The sequence below is a fragment of the Stegastes partitus genome, unplaced genomic scaffold (assembly GCF_000690725.1).
Source record: "Stegastes partitus isolate 25-593 unplaced genomic scaffold, Stegastes_partitus-1.0.2 Scaffold5, whole genome shotgun sequence".
NCBI lineage: Eukaryota > Metazoa > Chordata > Actinopteri > Pomacentridae > Stegastes > Stegastes partitus.
The window spans coordinates 1,186,902-1,209,692 of record NW_007577736.1 but is presented as its reverse complement, the minus strand read 5'-3'; the positions used below and the strand labels follow the sequence as shown (position 1 = coordinate 1,209,692).

Sequence of the window (22,791 nt, the reverse complement as noted above, 5' to 3'; positions counted from 1 at the left end):
ATAACATATCCTCCAGTTTCACATCTTATGTAAGTTGAAATTTGTCTACTCCAAACAGCCAAAACAAATGAAACAAACTCCAATGTTCCAACAGATTTTACCTCTAGTATTGGCAGTCTATTTAACACTGTACCCACAATAACGTCACCACTCCAGTAGTATTTTATAAGTGACACTTTGATTAATTGATTAATGAACAATACATTGACACGTGTGATGTTTTCTATAGAGGACTGTGGAGAACCTGAAGGCTGAGAACGACCAGCTGAAGACAGGCAGTCTGTCCCCCTGTCCGTCCCCCGGGCCCTCCAGCTCTGCCTCCCAGTCCTCAGGTCTCACCGCTCTGGGAAGCTCATCCCCTCGGCAGTCAGTAGCCGTGCACATGCCCAAAAGCTACAGCAGAGGACTAAGTGAGGGCAGCTCAGGTAAAGTTCATCTCTGACATGTGGAAAATGTTGAGTCACACTGGAACACTGCGGTAAACAAGTAGGAATAGCACTTGGACAAAAATGGTATTTACAAACACATTACAATAAAATGAATTTATTACAAACACCATCTGGTGAGCTCTTGAACTTCAGAATGGCAAATTAGCATCAGTGAACTCACTGGAGTGTGCTTCAGGAAATATTTTTCGTCATTGTGTGTTGTTTTATTCACATGCACGTATTGGGGTATTTCTTAAAAAAGCAAAAACGAAAAGTAGGGCATGTACAGTCAAAGACACACTTGTTACTCTGATTGTAAACCACATCAACCCTGCTTTTATTTTGAAGGCCAAATGTACATAAAGAATTTGCACATTAATTTAGCACAATGTCCTTTGTTCAGCAGTCTGTGCAACATTTAATAGTAAGAAAAAATAAAAATAAATAAATCAAAAGCTAAATACATTGTTTCATCCGGTTTGTGCCACAGATGGTGAAAAAGCTTTTTTTTCTTCTTTTGTTTCTTTTATTTATTTTTCAGCAGACGTCCACTCTGCAGATTCTCTCAGTCTTTCCTCACAGAGAGATGATCATCGTGTTCGGGTGGTGGTTTGTGTTGCAGATTTACACGTCTTTAAAGATGTAAGTATGTTTTATTTTTTTAAATTTCATTTATCTTTTCTAAACCCATTTCTGCTTTTAAAATTCCCTATATCCCCTATTAATCACCTATTTACTTTGTATCAACAGGAGGTTAAACAACAGGATTTCTTTGTCGGCACTGTCAGGGTGAATGGGAGGATGGACTGGGTCATGCTGGACTCAGCTGTCAGCCAGGCTTTCAAGGTGAGATGCCTCTTCTGACAACTTGCTACAATGTGACCCGTTCAAGAACTGAATGTACAGTTTACATGAAGCCTGCTCACATTTGTGATTCAGCTGCCACATTAAATTTAGCAAGTTAATCCTTCAAAGAGTTCTTCTGCTCAGTGTTGAAAACTACGACACAGAAATTATAGGTTCCCTAAAGGCTTCTGGTTTTATTTTAACAGACAAAGATAGTAAATCAGGTTTGGACGTTCCAGCTGTCCAGGTATCGTCAGTAGGGAAATTATGTGCAGTATTTATGGTGCCTAATAAACCTAAATGTGTGTTAATAATTGATGCTAGCTCTAAAACATCACGAGGAGATGCTGTTGTTGTTTATATTTGTCATAGCTTTTATTCATCCTTGCAAACTGGCTTCTTTCTGCCCACACAAAATGCTGTTTCTGTAGTCTTGCTCAGTTGTGCTTTTCTGTCCTTTTTGCTACAGGTGTACATAGCCAAGGTGGACCCCACCTCCAGCCTGGGCCTGTCTACAGACTCCATCTACAGCTACAGTATGGGCCACATTAAGAGAGTACTAGGAGGAGAGGCTCCTGAGACTCAGCCCTCCCGCTGCATGTCCCGAGGCCCCAGCAGCATCACAGTGGCTCTAAAGGGTATACAGAGAAATCATAATATATAAAGTCATACTACATTTAAGATTTGAGGTTTTTACAAATTTGAAAGTTAATCCATTTAGTGCAGGTGACATGAAGGTTCTCAAGTTTGATCCATTTTTAAAGACAAGTTCAAATTTACCATTGTCAAATATCATTTATTTACAAAAAAAACAAGAAAACAACATCAAATAGCATTGTGTCAATGTAACAACATTTTGTCAAATCTAAAGAGATCCTTTGTAATTTCAGTTACTTAATATTTGGGCTAATATAAAACTCTGTGTGCAAGTTAGTGCACTAAATATTGTACAATGCAGCTTCCATTTTCAGCAAAACCACAACTTTTTCTGATAAAACCTCAGTTCACATGCATTAATACTGATGGTTTCTTTATCAAGCTTGTATTGTCAGACTTTTTGCATTAGCTTTGTTGTGCAGTTTCTTTCTGAAGTTTAAAGCACAGATCCTTGTTTGTCTCCTTATCCAAGGACTAGAACTACATTTGACCCTGTATATCCTTACTGCTGTTTGCTTCAGTGTTGCTTTTTGTCTTTCAAATCATCCCTCTATAAAAACTGTGAGCTGTCCTCATCCTAGCCCAAAACGAATTGCTACACCAGGTGGCCCCAACTCAAATGACCCCATGGCATCTGATGAACTCATTAATTTCTCAATACAAATGCTTTTTGTTTTTGTCCCAAAAAAAACACAACAACAAGCCTTTGTCTTAAATTTATTTGGTTATGTTTTGCGTATGACTGTCACACTATTACTAGTAATGCAGATCTATGTGAGTTATGTGCACTATAATTACTAGCAGAAGTGTTTTGGTTCATTATTGTGGTTTGTTATAAGCACATATGAGGAGCTCATCAGTGATTCTAAACCAGAGCTGTAATAAGCAAGGAGAATCGAGATTCTGTTTGGTAGTCGACCTCTTTCCACCTTTTGCATGCAGAAATGTAAGGAGTGAAGTGCTTGGAGAGCTGGGATAGCAGCGGCAGCCCAGACAGGCCTCTGAGTAACCTGATCTCAGAGCTGTCAGGCCCAGCTGGTTGAACTGCCTCAGACACATAGACCCCATAGATGTTAAGGCTCTGCTGGCTGGGGGTGGGGGATCCACAGACTTCCTACGCTTGATACAGAGTTATTTTGAGACTGAAATGCTTGAGCTTGATGTTGCTTATGAGGGACGGACAAGGTGATATAAATGTGTTTTCACAGCATCTTACCCAAGCCCGTCTTGGTATAGATCCTTCTCTCTGGTTTAGATATTAACACAATTCTTATCAAACACTTGGATATCAGCTGTCAGATAGCACCTTATCACCAGTTTTGATACATCCTGGGTAATTAGCAGATAATCGTCAACTTCATTGTTTATTACAGCAGTTCATCATGCAGGCCAATCTCCATTTCTCCTCACCATGCTTAGGTTTGAAGGAGAAGTGTGTGGACAGCCTGGTATTCGAAACGCTCATCCCCAAACCCATGATGCAGCACTACATTAGCCTTCTACTCAAACATCGCCGTCTCATCCTGTCTGGACCAAGTGGAACGGGGAAAAGCTATCTCGCTTCCCGGCTGGCTGAGTATCTGGTGGACCGCAGTGCCCGCGAAGTCACGGATGGCATCGTGGTCACTTTCAACATGCACCGCCAGTCATGCAAGGTAACACAAACTGATGTCCCTTAAAAATCCATGCAAAACTGAGTTTGTCTGGTCTGTCATAATGGCAGTTTCCTTTTATCGTGTGTTGTTATCTCACTCTCATTCTCCTTCTCTTCAGGATCTGCAGCTCTATCTTTCTAATCTGGCCAATCAAATCGATCGGGAAACCAGTACGTCAGAAATACCACTGGTAGTCATTCTGGATGATGTTCATGACCCGGCTTCCATCAGTGAACTCGTCAACGGTGCTCTGACCTGCAAATATCACAAATGGTAAATTCCCCATACACAGACAGAAACAAGCTGCAATATGTTCATGCAAGTGTTGAATGTAACCTAAACTGTGTCACATGTCTCTGCTTTCAGTCCCTACATTATTGGAACAAGCAATCAACCAGTGAAGATGATAGCAAACCACGGCCTGCACCTCAGCTTCAGGTTGAATATGAATAAAGGATATCACTGTCAAACTGTCACAGCATCAATATAGAGCAAGATTTTGTTATGACAGTTATGTCAGGATACAGTGGCAGAACTGTTTTTTTCATATGTTTGGTTGAATAATACAGTTACATAATGGAAGCGAGAGGAGAGTGACAGTCATATAAAATGTAACAAGACCTGAATAAGAACTTCTTTATAAATTAATATTCCTGATGTTTAGGATTTAATTGAATTTTCACTGCCAAAACACAGTAGTAGTCATTTTTAAGCAGTCCATCCCTATCAGTCAACATAAACTGAAACTCAGATATCTAATGTTGATGTAGATAAGAGGGCTAACGGCATAAGTAATCCAATATGTTGGTAGCAGACTAGTGAAAATGATTTGCATAATTCTTTGTTTGTCTTGTGGTTTGAATTTTTGCTTTTTGTGGTCTCAGGATGGTGACCTTCTCCAACAACGTGGAGCCGGCCAATGGCTTCCTCGTGCGATATTTGCACAGAAAAATGATGGAGTCAGAAGATGAGAGGAACTTGACCAATGAGGACCTCATCAGGGTGTTAGACTGGGTGCCCAAACTGTGGTATCATTTGCATGCCTTCCTGGAGAAGCACAGCACATCGGACTTCCTCATTGGTATGAAACACTCGGGGCAGAGTGTGACTTTAGGGCTAAACAAACAACTTTATTTGTGTAAATTAAGTGTGCTCTCACTCTTCTTCTTTCTTCTCTTGTTTTCTCTTTAGGCCCTTGCTTTTTCCTGTCCTGTCCAGTCACAGTGGATGAGTTTCGATCCTGGTTCATTGACCTTTGGAATCACTCTATTATTCCTTATCTGCAAGAGGGAGCCAAGGATGGCATCAAGGTGAGAACCCACAGCCAGGATATTTCTAATTAGCACTTTAGACTGAGTCCCAGCCTCCTCCCTATTACACAGCAGAAAGACTCCCGTGTTTGTTTCTTTGATCGCCATCTGTAATAAAAAGCGTCAGAGTTCTAGATGGATAATTAAAATTGTGCAACTGCTTATAGATCATTATAAAATTCTAGCACTCCATGGAGCATCTCTGCTGCCAGCAATGACAGAGTCAATTACTTTGGACAGCAGTAGAGAAGGTTGTACAAGCATCTGGTGAAGTAGTTGAGCCAGAGCTTAAAACGTCAGAGCAGCAAACTGAAACCAGTTCCTTTACTGTCACATTTTTCTATTTCCATCAATGTTTTCTATATTAATTAAGTTTACAGCCTTCCATGTTGTTACAAAGTGTTGCTCTATAAACAGGGGTGCAAGTCAGCTTCCCAACTGATTGATTTAAATCAAAAATGGTCCCCCATGTTTGATTTAAAAACTTCTGAAGCTCACTTTTCATTTCAATTCAAGGAAGCACTGTTGACTTCCCTTTCGCAGGAAATGTTTCCCCCAAAGTTTAATATGAAGGTATGTTGTGACTTTTCAGGTCCATGGCCAGAAAGCTGTATGGGAGGATCCGGTGGAGTGGGTGAGAGGCACCCTGCCTTGGCCGTCTGCCCAGCAGGACCAGGCCAAGCTGTTCCACCTACCTCCTCCTAGCATCAGCAGCTCCAGCAGCCCCTGTCAGCCCAGCGAGGAGAGGCCTCATAAGGAGACTCCACCCAGCTCCATGGAATCTGATCCTCTGGTAAGAAAAATTGTCTCATGATGTTTTCTTCTCCTAAACTAAAATGAAAACGTCTTTACAACTGAAGTGGATACTGTAGAATATCTGACGTCTCAAATCTGTCTCCTTTGTTGTAGATGGCCATGCTTTTGAAACTTCAAGAGGCTGCCAATTACATTGAATCCCCAGACAAAGAAGACCCTAGCCTGCCTAAACTTTGAGCACAGAGCTTACACTAAACACTTCGCACTTCAAATTTTATTTTTCGTCCACTGTACTGATGCAGTGCACATTCAGGGACAAATGGACCCTCAGAAATATTTGTCGGGCAATTTAAACTGTCATTCCTGCAGTAGGACTTTGAAAGTATGACCTGTGATTTCCAAATCATTTTAACACATACAGTATTCTTCAAAAAACCATTAACAAGTATTGAATGGACGAACTACAGTCCATTTTCTTAACATTTACTTCACACACTTCAGATCCCTTTACCACCACGCTGGCCCTCGGTACTCTTAGATCGGTGCTAACAGATCACTGAAATCCATAATCTCAGCACTTCAACTTTCAGGGGATTTCTGCAAACAACACTCATTCCGGTTTTGTACGCAAGTGCATCATGGGAAACTGAGTGCTTGTCAAAAGGAGCTATTCTCAATTAATGGTGACTCATTTTGGAAAAGAGTATGACAGCATGACATACGCTACTGTTTATTGCAAAGTTCTTTGGTACATATCTACTGTATAAGTCTTTGAAGGCCAAATCTTATACATATGCAATCCTGAACTTTACAACCCGAGCAGGTGAAACAAATAATATGCCTTAACAACAAAGACGTCAATGTCACCTCCAACTCAAGCAGAATATACTGGTGCTTTCATCAATAACTAAGACAGTCAGAAATCTTTCCTCAGCTCTATATATTATTTATTTCAGTTGACCATAGTTATTTTTCAGAAAATAATTATATGTTCTCATAGTTTTCCATCTTCTTTATCATTTTCGTGGCCTATAAGTTGAAAAAAAATAAACTTGCTGTCATACTCTTTTGCATACAACTAAACATATATATCAGTGATGTGAGCTCATCACTTTGTAGGTGTGCACACCACTTTTTCCAAGCACTTAATTTCATTTTATTTACTGCTTTATGTGAAACAAGCAGTGTCACCAGTGTTGCCATATATATCAGGTATTAGATACTACACAGGGATAATATAACATAACAAATGCTCTCTGATGAGAACAGATTGAGCAAATTCTGTTTGAATCCACTTCAGATAGTTTTTTTTTTTTCCGTAACACTTATCCAGGAAAGAGTACATTTGTTTCAGATCTTTCCCCCAATATATAAAGTAGTTCCTGTATATATTATGTACATACGATTCAGGCTACACTACAGTTATTTTATCTCTATTAGTTGGTGCAAATATCTAATCTACTGAACCAAATACTGTACTTTAATCATGCATATTGACTGTCAAGTTAGGGGTTTAAGTTCAACTATGAATGTATAGAAAAACACAACAACCGTATAACAGTGTCAATCATGTAGTAGGTGCTTTTTAAAGGAAGCCTTATCAAAGTTCAACTGCAAAACAATGGCTGAGCAGAGTGACTTTACGGCCACCTATGCCCATTTCATTTGCTACAGTTCATGCACTTCACAAACAAAATTAATAATCTCTTGCCACTCGTGCTTCTTAACAGCATTTTAGGTACATGGTGCTCTTTAAAATGTCCCAAACTGCTTTAGAGTTGAACAAATAACCGCATAGACGTTCAGGATAGGTTAGCAAAGAGTTTTGTGTCATTAAAGAAATCTAAAATAGATTTGGTTAGTTTCTGATATTTCGTAGGAGGTGTTATTGCACAAGTGTTGAAGACATTATGTAGAGACAGTGAAGTCCTGTGAGACGTTGTACGATGTATACTGATGTTGATGTCGTATTGCATTCATTTCTGAGAACATTTTGGGTACACGACACAGACACAACTTATAGCAGGTACGTATTACAAGGGAAGAGTAAAAAGCAGAAGATTTAAACACTTTATAAGGTACTTTGTGTAGATTTTGTAAAGATGCCGCTATGGAGTAAATGACAGATAAAATATATGCTCGTGCAAGTGGTGTTGAAATACTTCATCATCCTGTGTCATTGTTTCAGTGCTCAGACTAAACTTCACATGAAGTGAGTCTTGTAGATGAATGTGAGACCACTTTAATGACAGCTTGATAAGAAAGCTTAAGATTTTAAATTGTGTCTGAGCTGCTATTGCTTTGTTATTGCACTTTTTTGCATAAGGCTGATAACAAATCTTCAAGCTAATATGCAGCTGGTCACCTGCAAACTAAAAAAAAAACATGAATGAATTAAAGACATCAAAGAGCCACAAGATGTCAAATGGCTTAGTGAGTCTCACTGTGCCAAGAAATACATTCATTACTGTAAATATTTCAGGTATTAGACAGTATAACCGGCCCCACTCTGATCTGTTTCTGCAGGTTAACTAAAGCCATCAGCCTCCAGCTTCTCATCTCATTCACTGATCGTTGTGCCTGTTGCTCTGTAGTAGCTGTGATTTGTGTTCGCTTACTAGTGTATCAGGACTATGCAGCAACTTCTACTGGTGTTGGCAATCAGCAAATGTCTGAACTTCACGAGCAAACGCAGTGTGTTTTCATCTGGTCTGTCTTTGAGTTCTTAAATTTGGACCAAATTGCACCACAGGATAAAAGCGGAAGCTTGTTTCAGCCGGTGATACTGAGCCTTAAAGAGAGGAGGATTGGTTTGATGTGGCGATGAAGACAGGGTTCATAAATGTAGTTAAAGAAATTCAGCTGTTTTGATGTGTTTTGTCCTTATGAATGGCACCAGAAATAATGTACCTGGACTTGTAAATGGTCAAATGACAATAAATGACAACAACAAAAAAAGATGATTAAAAATGAAATTGTGAGCTTGTTGGCAAGAATCAACACGTCCCTATTTGCATGGTTGATTCTGAATAGAAATTACCCAGATAAAGAGATAAATCTGATATCTTAGGCCAATACAGGTTGCTGAATAGTCATATTTTTGCAAAGCTTGTTGTGGACTAAATTAAGATTTCAAAAAAAAAAATGTTATGCTGTATCTAATGTCACTGATGTGCAAATGTTAAGGGTTTCTAAGTGTTGTAAATGCATGTAAACCTGCTGTGTGATGAGAAAAAATGTTAACATTAACGTATTGTTTAGGAAAATCATTCTAGATAATGTTTTCCTTTTTAATACTCAAATATTTGATATTTCTTTTTTTTTCTAAAGAATCCTTTGTAAAACTTCATTTCTCTATTTTGTACAGAACATCATTGTAAAGACTGTAAATAGGTCAGCATTCTGGATGCGGCAACAATCATTGAGGGGAGGGGGGGGGCATCCTTGAGAGAAATGTATATTTCTTCAGAGTTGGGTCCAATACATGGATAAGGCATGCTTCTGAAGGCTTTCATCCACCTATCACTGTTTGTTGGAATTAATAAAATACATGTTATATTTATTCTGTTGCTTCTTGTCTGCCAACGTGACAGTGATGACCTGTTTATAGAGACTGCAGTAATGCTGCAGTAGCTCATATGACTAGACCAGCAGAGGAATGTTATGACAGGGATGGAGTTAATATCAAGTTGATCATTCGCTTACTTTTAAGCACCTCAAACAAAAAAGTATTTACCAAGAGGGATCAAAAATATCATCAGGTCAGCAACTCAAGAAATCATTTTGAATGTGTTTCTATTTAAACAGACCACAGTGTATATAGTGGAAGAGCTAATGATGTACAGTGAGAGAGACAAAACAGACATGGTGGTCTGAGACATACATGGTGCTCAGTATCTATTACACCAAATTCATTAGGGGGCGGCGCCTGAACCTGCAGAGCCCTATTTAAGCTCGTCACCTCCACAGGAATGATGGCATTGGATACAGTTTGAAGGACTTAACTCAGTTGGGAATTAGCTGCAACCGCCAACATGCCGTCCAAGCCTGCCCCAATCAAGAAGGCGGCGAAGAAAGAACCAGCCAAGAAGGAGGAGGAGAAGGCTGCAGAGCCGGCTGCTGAACCCTCCCCGGAGCCCGCTCCTGCCGAGGCCGAAGCCGCCCCTGCCGAAGCTGCTCCTGCTGAGGGTGAAGCTGCCCCCGCTGCAGAGGGAGAAGCCCCCGCTGCCCCACCGGCCGAGGAGCCCAAACCCCCCACCCCTCCACCCGCAGATGGTAATGCCCCGCGCGCAGCGGCGTGTCAGACCATGAGTTACTGCTGATTAGTCAGCGTGCAGTCCACCTCCGTTTTATTTCTCGGTGGATAAACACTGGATACGTTGTTCTAACCTTTTTTTATTTAAGCGCAAGTTTTTGGTTCAGCTCATGGTAAGCACGCACAGGCGCCTGTGCGCCGTGGTGCGAAGTTACAGCCACTGAAATCACACGGAAAGTGCATGATGACTGCTTAAACTGCCAGCTTCTACCTTCTGACTGCTTCTTGTCGAAAAGTAACAATAGATCAGTACTGTGATGTTCCCACATATGCATTTATACATCTGTCAAAGCCAAACGAATTTAAAATCTAAATGCATTTGCTGGTGCTCACACCACAAACTGATGTATAACGCATATTAACTAAACCCCTTTTTATTTTATTTTAGATTTAACATAATCTTCAGTGAACATTGATCCAGCCATCTGTCAAACATCTAACATGTACACCAGCTGCTTCCACTGATGAAGCTCCACATCTGATATGTTCTTTAACTCATCTATTTCCGCTCATTTCAACTTTTCTCTTTCTATTCTAATGGACTTGACATCATCTACAACATTTTGAAAATGCTGTATAACATTGTCAAAATGTTCTCCTGATATCTCCTAACCTTTAATATCAGCTGCTTCATCTGCTACAGAAGAACCACCAGCTGCTGCTGCTCAAGCCCCGGCTGATGGTAGAAAAAAAAACGAACTAACAAAAAAAGCCTATCAGGAGTAACAGACATCTTATGTCATTAAAAGTCATCAAACGTCCCTCTACACAGGTAACTTCACTAACTCCTAATCCTCATATCTTCTAACCTCTAATATCAGCTGCTACGCCGGCTACAGAAGAAGCAGCTGCTGCTGCTGAGGCCCCGGCTGATGGTAAAAGTGACTATCAGTGGATTAACAGACTCTTGCTTCTTACATTGTTAAAACTAAAGCTTACTACACTAATATCTATATATGCTCTTTAATATCTAATACCTGCTAATAACCTATAACCTCTAATATCAGCTGCTGCACCTGCTGCTGAAGAATCACCAGCTGCTCCTGCTGAGGCCCCTGCTGATGGTAAAAATGACTATCGGTGGATTAACTTGACTCGCATATTATTAAAACTAAAACCTCCTACAGTAAAGCTATCTAATATCTATGCTCTAATATCTAATGTCTGGTATGATTTTCTAACCTCTAATATCAGCTGCCGCTCCTGCCGCAGAGGAATCGCCAGCTGCAGCTGATGCCCCTGCTGATGGTAAAAAATGACTGTCACATGAGCATCAACACTCGTTTTACACCACAACGTTCACATCTTTAACTTTCAACCTCTTTTTTTTTTTGTTTGTTTTTTTTTGGTAAAGCTACCAGCACAAACTGACCTCTTTATAACACTCTCTGCAGTTTGTAGTCTCAGCACATACATTATCATCTGTTGCAACATGTCCCATCTGCTTAATGCACTAATTATTAATATCTAACATTTAATAATAGCTGCTGCCGCTCCAGCCACAGAGGACGGTGCTCCCGCTGCTGACTCCGAAGCACCTGCTGATGGTAAACCAACCTGCAAAAATAGCACACGTTCCTGTTCTCCTCTCTCTTCAATAACTGAGATGACTTTGTCATTTGAGACTAATTGGATAAAAATCCTCAGTGTAATGGCACTGTAAATCCTTTGACCTCCCAGTAAGGGAGACAGAGAGCTGTGAGGTACATAACTGGATTATATTTGATGCTGTCGCTCTGCTCATTATATGCCGCTAACAATGATGCAAATGCCTATTTAACATCAGCTGAAGCTGCTGAGGCGCCTGCACCAGAAGAGCCTAAACCGCCCACTCCTCCGCCTCCTCCGCCCAAAGGTAACCCTTGGTTTAAAAAGAAAACTTCCATCTCAGAGTGATATGAGTCATCAGTTGTCCCTTTTTTTTATTACAGTGTTAAAATAAGGAATTGCATCTTCACCTCCTGGGAACTTTGATTTTTGTGCATTTATGCAGCATGCAAAGGCCCATGGAATAATTGTATGTTTCTCACCATTTACAGAGCCCACAAGTGCTCCTGTGGAGCTGTTCATTGAGGACAAGAATGACACTTCAGTTACTATCATTTGGAGCCAGCCGGAGAACATCGGTCCCTCAGGTCTGGATGGATACACCATTGAAGTCTGCAAGGATGGAAGTAAGTCCTGCTATGCTTTGAAGCAGGTGCCTTGCATACTGGCATGTGCTTGAAAGGGGTCGGATGGTGGTATTAATACACCATGTCAGAAATGTCTGCTGACCTTTAAATGGTTTTTTAGCACTTCCATTTGATCAGGTGATTTCAAGTCTGTACAGAAGCAACTATCCTGATATCTCTGGCTGCATCATAATGTTGAAATGTACTTTAATGCACTCTGAAAAATGTTAAATTGCTGTTTTAATGTGGGTCAGCCGTATCAGTTGCAGCTGTCTCTGAAGTGTCAGTCGCAGAGTTATATCATGAGCTACCTAACTTCTCCCTACAAGGAAAGAGGCATTTCAGGGGTTGCTGTGAGCTTGCTGGTGGTCCTGCTTTTAGACTTACAGTGCTAAGCTAATATCAGCAGCAGTTTAGTGCAGGCTTGATTTAGCAGACAGACGCACAGCGATTTTATGTTGAATGCAAGACATTTGTGTCAAATATAATAATTCTATTGCCGGTGCAAAGCTGCAAAATAAGCAGTGCTTACTGTCCCAGTTTACTCTTACTGTCTGTATGAATAAGATTTGCGCCTCTCAATCTATATACAGTTTGCTTATCCTGCTCATTTTAATCACAACTCTGTAAAATTTGCCACTTTTTCTTTGTCGTGTGTCATTTTCTAATGTAGCTGAGGACTGGAAAGCAGTCAATGAGGACCTGCAGAAGTCCTGCCGCTACGTTATCAAGAACCAGACTACAGGTGACCGTCTGAAGATCCGTGTGGTGGCTGTGAACGCCGGAGGCCGCAGCCCCCCTGTCGCTCTCCCCGAGCCCGTCCTGGTGAAGGAGGTCGCTGGTAAGAAGTGTTTGCATAGAGAGTAAAACAAGAGCCACTTCAGCACAGAACATAATGTAACATGGAGTAATGACAGAATGCACATTTTCCACATAAAAAACTCACCAAAATGACAACAGATAAACTTTTTTGACCCCATGAAGGAAGACTGTCATGGCAGCAACGACAAGAACGCATGAATTGAACAGATATGTAACAATACAAGCATTTACTATGTATTGGTATCCATAGGAAACAACTGTAAGTGACAATATATCGAAAAAAAGTGCCAGAATTTAGCATGTTACATATGTGCAGAAATACAGATGTTGAGTGGTTTGAAGAAGACTAAATAAACACTAAGCTCTGCATCAACCATTCACAAACAACTCATTGTATAGAGGCACAAATAATAAATAAATAAGCCTGTAAAATTCAATATTAGGCCATATTCTCTCTTATTATTTCAATGACTTTATTACATGCGCAGTGTTTAGAAAAAAAGCTAGTACCAAAGAGGAAAAACAAAATGCCTGATTGACCGACTTTCCACATAATATTACCTAGTTAGACTTTCTCTCAGGTGCTACGTGATTAGTTCAACCCATTTTTAAAATGTGCTAAAACAAATATGGGACAAATCATCTGCCACAGGTCCATCCTAAACTTTGCAGAGCCAGTTTATCATGAGGCAGAGGGGAGTTGTAAAGTGCAGGAGTCAAACAGAAACAGCTCAGCAATGTTTTCTTCTCAGCTGTCCATGTCCTGTTGGCACATGCCTGCAGTGTTAACTGTATAAAACTCTGGTCTTCTCACTTGTTTCCACTATGAGTTGAAACACTGATCCACCTGGCAACGGTGTGATAACTACCCACTTGTTAAGTACACGGTTTTACTGATGGTGTACACCTCACAGTGTTAATCATGGACAGTATATCCACAGTGATTTGCGGTAAAACGATGATCGGGCCCAGAGGGCTTTAAAAGGAGGGGCTGCGTTACTTTGGCACTCTCACAAATCACCGTTATGCGTAATGGAGAGCCGGACAGGGGGGTGGAAGGAAACTTGATCCCAGCTGGACTGGAAGTATTTCAATATTCACACCCACGTTCACCGTCATTTTCACCATAGCAGGTGGGACACGTATAGAAATAACTTATGAATGGTTTCCGACAAAATGACCACAAAGCTTTGGAAAATAGCTGGGACGTCCCTGCGATTAACACAGAGTTTTCTGCAGATGGTTTGGCATTGCATTGAGATCCCTGCCAGGATTCGTGCTGTGGGAAGTGTCGGACTCCTCTGAGCAAGATCGATGGTGTCAAGCGATCTGACTGTGAGCAGGTGGGGGCTGCAGAGAGCAGAGGGGTGGCTGGTAAATTCCAGCGTGTCCTACCGTTGAGTAGAGACGGGGGTGGTGGGCACGGATCTGACTTCTCTGATGACAAATCTCATGACACTCCCAGAGATTCTCTGCTTAATTTGAAACATGCCACGGACTTCACAGATACAATGATCATTAACCTTAATCCTCTATGTATGAAGTGATAATACACTTAACAAGCAGTGTGTTTGCTCAAATACACCCATGCACTTCCCCTCATCTGACTTTCTTTTCACTTTACTTTCTTTATACCCATTACTTGACTTTATATTTATAAATCGGCTGTGTTTAGGAGCCATCTAGAAGTTTCTGTGCCCTTGCTTAATGCAGCTATGATTTTAATGCATACTGATGTGAGGGGGAGTAACCGAGTCTCCAAATCGTGCGTCATGAGGAGAGGTGATATACCACAGTCCGCTTGCTTTATTTAGAGTCCTGACAAATGTTGCTCTGCTCCACTCAGCAGGTGGTTCCTCTCACCAAATTGCTTTTACAAATGAGCCTCAGCAAGACACTTCCAAGGGTCTAACTGTGGCATAAGTATCACTTTAAAAGTTCCACCGGCTAACTATCCATATGATTTTGTTTTTACGATGATTTATGGGCTGTTTTCTGACTTTTTATGAGATAATGCTTGGTGTATAAAGATAGAGAAGCATTTAGGAAAATGAAGGATCTGTTGTGGTGTTTTTCTGAACCAGGAGCTCTCATATATCTAAATTAGGCACCAAGACAGCACTTGCCTGTGAAATTGAAATACTTCTTTATATTCATATTGGTTTTGATTTCCTCTTTCCGCATTTTGACGGCAAAATATTCTAATTTCTTGGGTTGTAAACCCGGATCTAGTATCACAAATTTAAATGAATGGTTAAAAAGAAAAACAACATATATATAAAAAACTATTACCACTGCACTGATAACTATGATTTATAATGTACTGGTTTTGTAATATACACAAATACAAACAATCTCTAAGAGGAAAATGATACTAAAAATAAATGTAGGCAATAAAAAATAGGTGTGGGATCCCCTTGAAAATTACTTGCTACATCGCAGTGGGTCTAATATAATATATATGATAAAATACATAGATATGATAAAATATATACTGTACACCTGCATGTACATACTATGTACACAAACACCCAAATACATCTATAACATGGACCCATATGAATGTACACACAAATGTTAACTGTCTTGCTGTCCATTGTTTACTGTCTTTTATGCACTACATCCCAGTACAACATCCTACTTGTTGCTGTCTTCTGTTGGCTACTGTAACACATCATGCCACAAAGAAAACACTTAAAAATGAAAGTTATGTACCACAGAGCAGAGGAGGATAAAGGGGATAAAGGTTCAGCTTAACAGCCAGTTAAAGTATAAAAACTCCCCGATGACACCAGTGAAAATTCCCTCGCTAAGACAGGCTTGGATCAACTCAGCTTGCTCATAAATTTTGAGATTTGGTGGTCACAAAAGGAGCTTAAATCCCCATTTTCCACTGCAAAGATCTTTCAATAGATCCCTCAAATACTGCTCAGGCTGTTTCTGTCTCTCACTTAGAAGCTGCGGAACCAGCAGATAAAATAACTTGAAGGAATATTTTAATAAATAATGTATAAATGTTGAGTTTCTTCAATAATCAGTGATTATGCCACTCATTGTTTTTCCCTCTAGACCGCCCCAAGGTGCGTTTGCCTCGTTTCCTCAGGCAGAGATACGTCGCTCACGTTGGAGACAAGATCAACCTGACCATCCCCTTCACAGTAAGCTGATTTATGCATTTCTGCATGTTGCTCAAGATGGATAATAAATAACATACTAAAATTCACTGTCTGATTTCTTTTTTTCAGGGCAAACCCAAACCTGTGGTCTCCTGGACAAAGAATGGCGGAGCCCTGGACACAAAGAGGGTGAACATCCGCAGCACCGATCGAGACAGCATCCTCTTTATCCGTGCGGCCGAGAGGGACGATTCTGGAGTGTACGAGATGACTGTGAAGGTGGACGACTTTGAGGACAAGGCTTCGCTCACCCTTCAGATTGTTGGTGAGAAAATGGTTGATAATGTGAGATGATATTTAAATCTCTACAATTTGATACTCAGTCCGTGCCTGTTGCTTCACAGAGCTGCCAGGGCCTCCTGCCAGTGTAAAGATTGTGGATACCTGGGGCTTCAACGTTGCTCTGGAATGGGCTGTACCCAACGACAACGGAAACACAGACATCACAGGTTACACAATCCAGAAGGCCGACAAAAAAACCGGAGTAAGTTCTCAGTATCAAAGAGCGGCTGGTTGTCAAGTCATAATAAATAATGCACAGTGATTACTAATGGAAGGATCCCTCTGATAAATTGCATACTGTAAATCCTGAATCCCTAATACTTCCTCAGTTAATCCATCATGTCTGCACTCTGTGTGTCTGTGTGTGTTTGTGTGTTCACAGGACTGGTTCACTGTGTTGGAGCATTACCATAGACTGAATGCCACCATTTCTGACCTCATCATGGGCAACACTTACAAGTTCAGAGTGTATTCCGAGAACAAATGTGGAATGAGCGAGGACGCTGCTGTTACAAAGGGAGAAGCCAAGATCCTGAAGACAGGTACCTTTGTCTTTGCTACAATTAACAAGTATTGAGGAAGATATCTACAATGTGTTTATTATTGGGCTCTGTATAAACCATGCCATAGGCTCTTCCTTAGTGAAATAGATTGGAAACTCAGCTGTGCATATAAATAAATAACCTACAGTCAGAAGTCCACTTTCAGTAGACCATGAGATGTGGTTGAAAGCTCCAACAGCTTGTAAGAGAACCTTTGCACTTCAACAAATCTGACTAATAGTCACAGAGTTATATCACCTGTTTATCTGGCATACATTAAAACCCTCCTGTTATCTTTGGGGTCAGTTTCCTTTATTCAATTTTAACATCTCTAAATAAGTAATTTACTTTTTTTTCAGTTTTATTTAAAGGGCTATTTACACATAAACTTGGGTAGCAATTTTAATTATGATATTTTCTGGAATTGTAAATACCTGCTGTCAGATTGAACCCAAAGATAAAAGATGTCAGTAAATTTGAAGGTAATAGGAGGGTTAAGTCCCTTAAAGCTGTAATTCTGGTTTCCATGGCTGGAACTAATGACCTCTAGATTGATTCCTGAAAAAAGATGGAAGAATGTTTCTGTGTTAGTGCCAGAGACCTTTCAGAAAATCCCTCCAATCACTGAGCGACAAAATGTCATTGACCTAATAAGCTGCTGCTAAGGCGCATATTGAGTTTGCCTGTTTCTCTTACGTTCTCCAGGTATTGAATACAAGCCTCCTGAGTACAAGGAGCACGACTTCTCCGAGGCGCCCAAGTTCACCACAAATCTGAGCGACAGAGCCACCACCGTCGGCTACAGCACCAAGCTGCTCTGCTCCGTCAGGGGATTCCCAAAGGTACTGTAACGTTTCTTCACGCTCTTTGTCAATATCATGTTGTGCCGTATATTCACTAAAGTAGCAACTTCAGTGAAACATCACCACCAAGACAGCAACAAGAACTTGTTGGTCAAAGAACAAAAAATAGTGTATTTTCAGTTTTTATTTAATTCATTTGACAGGGGCAGTCATTATTGATCAAGAGTTAAACAAACTTAAAATGAACCAGAGTTCACCAAGTGTGCTACTTTTCATCTCTTGCCTTTGACTAGTTTTTTAAAGGCAACTTAAAACTAGAATAAAATGACATATTATCTAAAATTCACAACACACAACTCAATCACTACATACAGATGACACATATAATTAAGGCTTCTTCCAGTTACTGCTATTGTGTAAAAACTGACTTTCACATGAAGTTAAAAGTATTGACATTATTCCAATAAACAGCTCTGCTTGCTTAAATTTTTCTTCAAAGTTTGGGTTCCTGACCTGCATAAATTCAAGGACCCAATCCCAAATTTTTACACCAGTTTTCCCAACTTTAAACTCAATAGGTTGGATTAATGCTTGCTCTGTTGTAATATGATAGCTAAAACATACAAATATTGAAACAGAAACATTCAGCGTGGGATTAGCCTGTAACACCAGTGTTGTCAGCTGGCCAGACCTTTGCTTAAACTACTTGTCAGCAGCAGCACCTTCTCTCCCTTGTTCATACATTGTTGTCAGTGTTTTGGCTTTGAGCCGGCGATGAGGAAGATCTTCACCTGCCCTTATTAGCCTTCTGTCCGAGCCTTTCACCTCCTCTTTGGGCTTATAATCCTCCAGGTCGCCACCACAACAGAAGCATAAATGGTCTTCATGAGAAGGCTAGAAATGGTATTCTTTTTTGAAACTTGGGAAGAGGAGGGGAGGGAAGTGGGGTCAGATGTGTAACATTCCCTGTGGGGCCCCAGGAGGTCCACACCACGTCAGTGCTGTTAAAGCTCCCAAGCTGGGTGCATGCTGTGTGTCCACTTCCATCAAAAAAGCACAAAAATAGAAACAACACTGCTGCTTGTTGTTTTATGAGCAGCGTTTTAATGTAACTGCCATCCTCTTCGCGTTACATTATATTTCAAAAATCTGTTTTTCTACAGCCCAAGATTGAATGGATGAAGAATCAGATGATTATTGGAGACGACCCCAAGTACAGGCAGATCTGCGTCCAGGGTATCTGCTCTCTGGAGATCCGGAAGCCTGGTAACTTTGACGGCGGTGTGTACTCCTGCAGAGCCAAGAACGATCATGGAGAAGTAACTGTCAGCTGCAAGCTGGAAGTCAAACGTAAGTCAAGCTCTCAAAGCTATATCAACATTTTTTTGTCTGTTTAAGGATGTAAAGGCTATATTTAGGTTGCAGAATTTGCCTTGCCAGTATTTCTTGAAAATGAATAATTTGTCTTTCTGTTTAACAGAGCCAGTAGTTGCAGATGCAGATAAGAAATAGATCAACATCCTCACAGGTCAGACATGCTTGGGATCTTCAATGCTGTTTGTTGCCTGTGACTGTAAATAAAATCACTATTAACCTTATTAACCTTCGCAACATTCTTGAGTTGTATTTTTTTCAAGTTTTCACTTGTCGTTCAGTTGTTGTTGAATATTTCTAAAATAAATTGTAACTCAAGGATATGTTGATCTATATGAGTCCTGAGGTGACACTTGCCTTCTCCATGGCTTACTCTCCATACATGGAGAGCACTAAACTTGGAAAAGGTGGCCTCTGCCACTGAAAGGATCCAAGAGGTAGCACCCATAAATTAAATGTGTAATGACTCCCCGTGTACTTGGTGAGGAGACTTAATCACATTTCCTTGAGTCAGCAGCAGTATCTGTCTTCAGGGCAGAGCATTTTATTTGTAGGTAACACAGTGTCGACATTTTGGACATTTAATTTGAGTAAAGAGCTGGTTGCTATAATACTGAAGTGCTTTTAAAATCTGGATAAAGCTTATTCTGAGCAATTATTTTAGAAATGTATGACAGAAATGTCTGTCAGTTTAAATTATTTCTCTTAGGTGATTCTGAATTGCTGTTCACTTAACACCTGTTTTTTTTGTTATTTGTTCATCTGCTGGAATTTCCAAACTAGGAGCAGAAGGAATGACGCCTTTGCAGCATAAGGTGCGTGACACTTTTAGTGTTTCTAAAACAGTCCTCCACTAGGATGAAAAAAAAAAAACCAACAAGTTCAAATGATTTCTTTGTCCCCACAGGAAGGTGCTGGATTCCCGGAAGAACGTGTATATATGGCTTTTGACCACTCGAACAATGGGTTGTAGCCTGTGCTCTTTTGCCAAGTGTTAACATATGTCATGATGAGCAATAGCTCTCATCACTTTATGCCTACAAATACAATAATAAGTCCATATCCATGTCCACAATCAGCTTTTCCCAACAGTCCTGCCTACGGTTACTAAATTATTACATGTTCAAAAACTGTACCTCCCAAGTTGTCAGTCTAAATAGGTAAACAGCAAGAATTCTGCAGCATGAAATTACAGCTCCTCGTTGGAGGACTGCATGTAACATCTATGTGTTTAAATCAATAAACATTTTAATTTCTGGTTTTGTTTTTGTCTATACAGTACATTCTGTAAATTCAACCACTCTCCGGGTAATGTAGATAATGTGATTGTGTACAGAAATTAAATAATTTAATGTTGTGCTTTATGCTCTTGTCTGTGCATAGTTATACAGAGAGATTAGTCAAATGAAGTAAACTAGGGAAAGTCATGCATGTAGTATGCTTACATTTATATAGATTATGCATTTAATAGCTTTGGTTTACACTAATTTTATGTATTTAAACAATCTAAGGGCTAGTGGAAGGTTTCAATAATAAGTGAATGACAAATGTGTGTTTAATCTGAGCTCTCCCCCTTTTTTTCTTTTAAAGATATGTATATTTTTCTTATAATACAATAACAACTTATAGACATGTTTTCAGGGAAAAAATGGTTGACAATATTTTTTTAAAAGCAACTTTAAAGAACTCTGTTTTGTATAAAGATGGCAAACAGAGAGTAACTGTATCTGCAGGTTGATTTCATCACTTTCCACTACAGTTAAACTTAGGTCTTGAACCTATGAAGCTTTTTTTGGCAGGTGACCAGTGAGAATTCAGAGGCAGGAGTGCTACCCATTTACTTATACCAACCCAAGAGTACATTCCAGTATGCCAGGACTTCCATAATAATAATACCAGTCTAATACTGATCTTGTAACTATTTGGTGTCGGAGTTTCTGGCATAGTGATACGGGGCAGCATGCCAGAGATATCCAGGTTACAGAGACACACGAGTTCACACAGAGGCTGACAAAATTAGCCGCAGAGCTCCATCTCGCTTGGGTTATTTTAAGGACAAGTGGTTCGAATGGCAAAATGTGCTTTTATGTTGCCTTAAAAAACTGAAAGAGAGAAACTTAAATTGAAGATGAAAATGGAAAAAAAAACACATAGAAGGATCACAGTGTTATTAGATAAATTTAAAAGAATCAGAAACAGCAATGTTTGCTCCCTCACATGTTCAGACTTAAACTGTATTAACCAGATTACGGTGCCAAAGTAATGTTTATCCGTAGTGATCCTTAGTAGCAGAAAGAGTAAACCAGCTCTGCAGTTTAAGAAAACCAGACTCTTTGAATATGGCGTCCTCTAGTGTTTGATGTACGCAATGACATCTGCAGGCTCTAAAAATAGGAGGACAGTGTCACCTGTCATGTCCATTCATAAGTTGATACCACAAAACCCAAAAACAAAAAACACACACGGCAAGGATCCAAACAGATCAATTTAAATTCCTTAAAATAGATATATACTTGTGCTGCCTGACATTTTTAGCTGCTTGCAAATTTTGTGCAGCTTTAACCTGTGGGCTATGAGCCATAATGGGTCTCAGGCCTACTTCTAGTTGGTCCCTGGATGCTGACATGCTGCAATAGGGTCATGGAGCAAGAGACTTCCTGTCTAATTTAGATCCTGCACTGAAAAGGTTTCAAACCCCCCAATTAAGAAATGCAGTTATTAAATCACTGATGTATAATATAGGTGCATATATTAAGTTGATATTTAGTGCTTTCCAAAAGTATATTAACAGTCGAATAAAACTGATTAAAACTTGAACTACTTTGTGATGCCAACACCGCCTAAAGTACCAACTACCTCCAGATTTTTTTCATTGTGTCTATATGCAAATAGCTTATAAATATGCAAATGTATCCCAAAGTATAATAACAGTGGGGTATAATGCTAATCTATTGCTAATATACTTTGGGATATACAGCATATATACACATGCACAGCTATCTTTTCTTGTTTCTTTCTTTGCTTGTTTGTTTTATTTTTAACAAAGGAACCCTGGGTAATTACCCCCTCTTTTTTTCTTTCTTTTTTTTTTAAACTAAGTGAACTCCTTTTTGGTCCAATCATATCTTCAAACCCCTCCCACTTTGGTTCAGTAAATTCGTTAGACAGCTAATCTGCAGGGGGGAAAAAAGTCATAATGCTAAACAAAAAAAAATTTAAGAGTCAAGAAAAAATGTGACAAAATCCCAGAAATTGTTGCTGCAGGACCCTGTTCAGCCTTCATGGGCCACTGAAACAGTGATGGTGGACACAGTGAGGAAGAAACTGACTAAGGTGAGGAGAGTGAAGCAACTTCAGTTAGCAAGAGCTAACAATAATTAGCATTAGGCTAGGCTACTGGGGAAGTCCTGGAACCTGTTAAGATCCGCTAAAACTGAAAAACAACGTGGTGAAGAAGCTATCTCATGTTGGTAAAGACATGTCGATATCATTACAATAAAACACGTTCATAGCTTTGCTCTGCTTTCATTTGTCTATTGTGGACGTAGGTGTAGTATGCTAACTAGCTACCTAGCTAGCTATACCGTCAATGTTATCAAGACATCAGTGACTAGCTAACACATTGTACCAACTAGCCAAGACAATGAAGAT

The 22,791-nt window shown here is 39.9% G+C and overlaps 2 protein-coding genes across 7 annotated transcripts in view; both read left to right on the top strand.

The window, feature by feature from the left end:
• Nucleotides 1–9,214, top strand: part of nav1b (neuron navigator 1b) — a 46,855-nt gene extending 37,641 nt beyond the window's left edge. For all 4 annotated transcript variants that reach the window (XM_008279766.1, XM_008279758.1, XM_008279751.1 and 1 more), the window contains 11 exons: nucleotides 230–425; nucleotides 970–1,070; nucleotides 1,179–1,274; nucleotides 1,744–1,912; nucleotides 3,351–3,586; nucleotides 3,705–3,859; nucleotides 3,953–4,024; nucleotides 4,471–4,667; nucleotides 4,778–4,896; nucleotides 5,489–5,689; nucleotides 5,806–9,214. In XM_008279766.1, the coding sequence (XP_008277988.1) occupies nucleotides 230–425; nucleotides 970–1,070; nucleotides 1,179–1,274; nucleotides 1,744–1,912; nucleotides 3,351–3,586; nucleotides 3,705–3,859; nucleotides 3,953–4,024; nucleotides 4,471–4,667; nucleotides 4,778–4,896; nucleotides 5,489–5,689; nucleotides 5,806–5,889 (1,626 nt within the window). In that variant the 3' untranslated portion in view covers nucleotides 5,890–9,214. The remainder of the gene's footprint in view (nucleotides 1–229; nucleotides 426–969; nucleotides 1,071–1,178; nucleotides 1,275–1,743; nucleotides 1,913–3,350; nucleotides 3,587–3,704; nucleotides 3,860–3,952; nucleotides 4,025–4,470; nucleotides 4,668–4,777; nucleotides 4,897–5,488; nucleotides 5,690–5,805) is intronic.
• A 412-nt stretch (nucleotides 9,215–9,626) lies between these two features.
• Nucleotides 9,627–20,402, top strand: mybphb (myosin binding protein Hb). 3 transcript variants are annotated; one of them, XR_520113.1, is made up of 12 exons: nucleotides 9,627–9,927; nucleotides 12,007–12,141; nucleotides 12,815–12,982; nucleotides 16,033–16,121; nucleotides 16,209–16,404; nucleotides 16,484–16,623; nucleotides 16,804–16,963; nucleotides 17,669–17,805; nucleotides 18,930–19,116; nucleotides 19,247–19,294; nucleotides 19,919–19,955; nucleotides 20,048–20,402. XR_520113.1 is itself a non-coding variant. In XM_008279777.1 (12 exons), exons 1-10 carry the CDS (start codon nucleotides 9,687–9,689, stop codon nucleotides 19,276–19,278), a joined length of 1,485 nt encoding a protein of 494 aa, XP_008277999.1. In that variant the 5' UTR covers nucleotides 9,627–9,686; the 3' UTR covers nucleotides 19,279–19,294; nucleotides 19,924–19,955; nucleotides 20,048–20,402. The 3 variants fall into 3 exon arrangements, 2 of the variants coding, with proteins under 2 accessions (XP_008277999.1, XP_008278011.1); XM_008279777.1 differs by having other exon boundaries at nucleotides 19,924–19,955; XM_008279789.1 differs by lacking the exon at nucleotides 9,627–9,927 and adding an exon at nucleotides 11,693–11,822 and having other exon boundaries at nucleotides 19,924–19,955.
• Nucleotides 20,403–22,791: the final 2,389 nt, after the last annotated feature.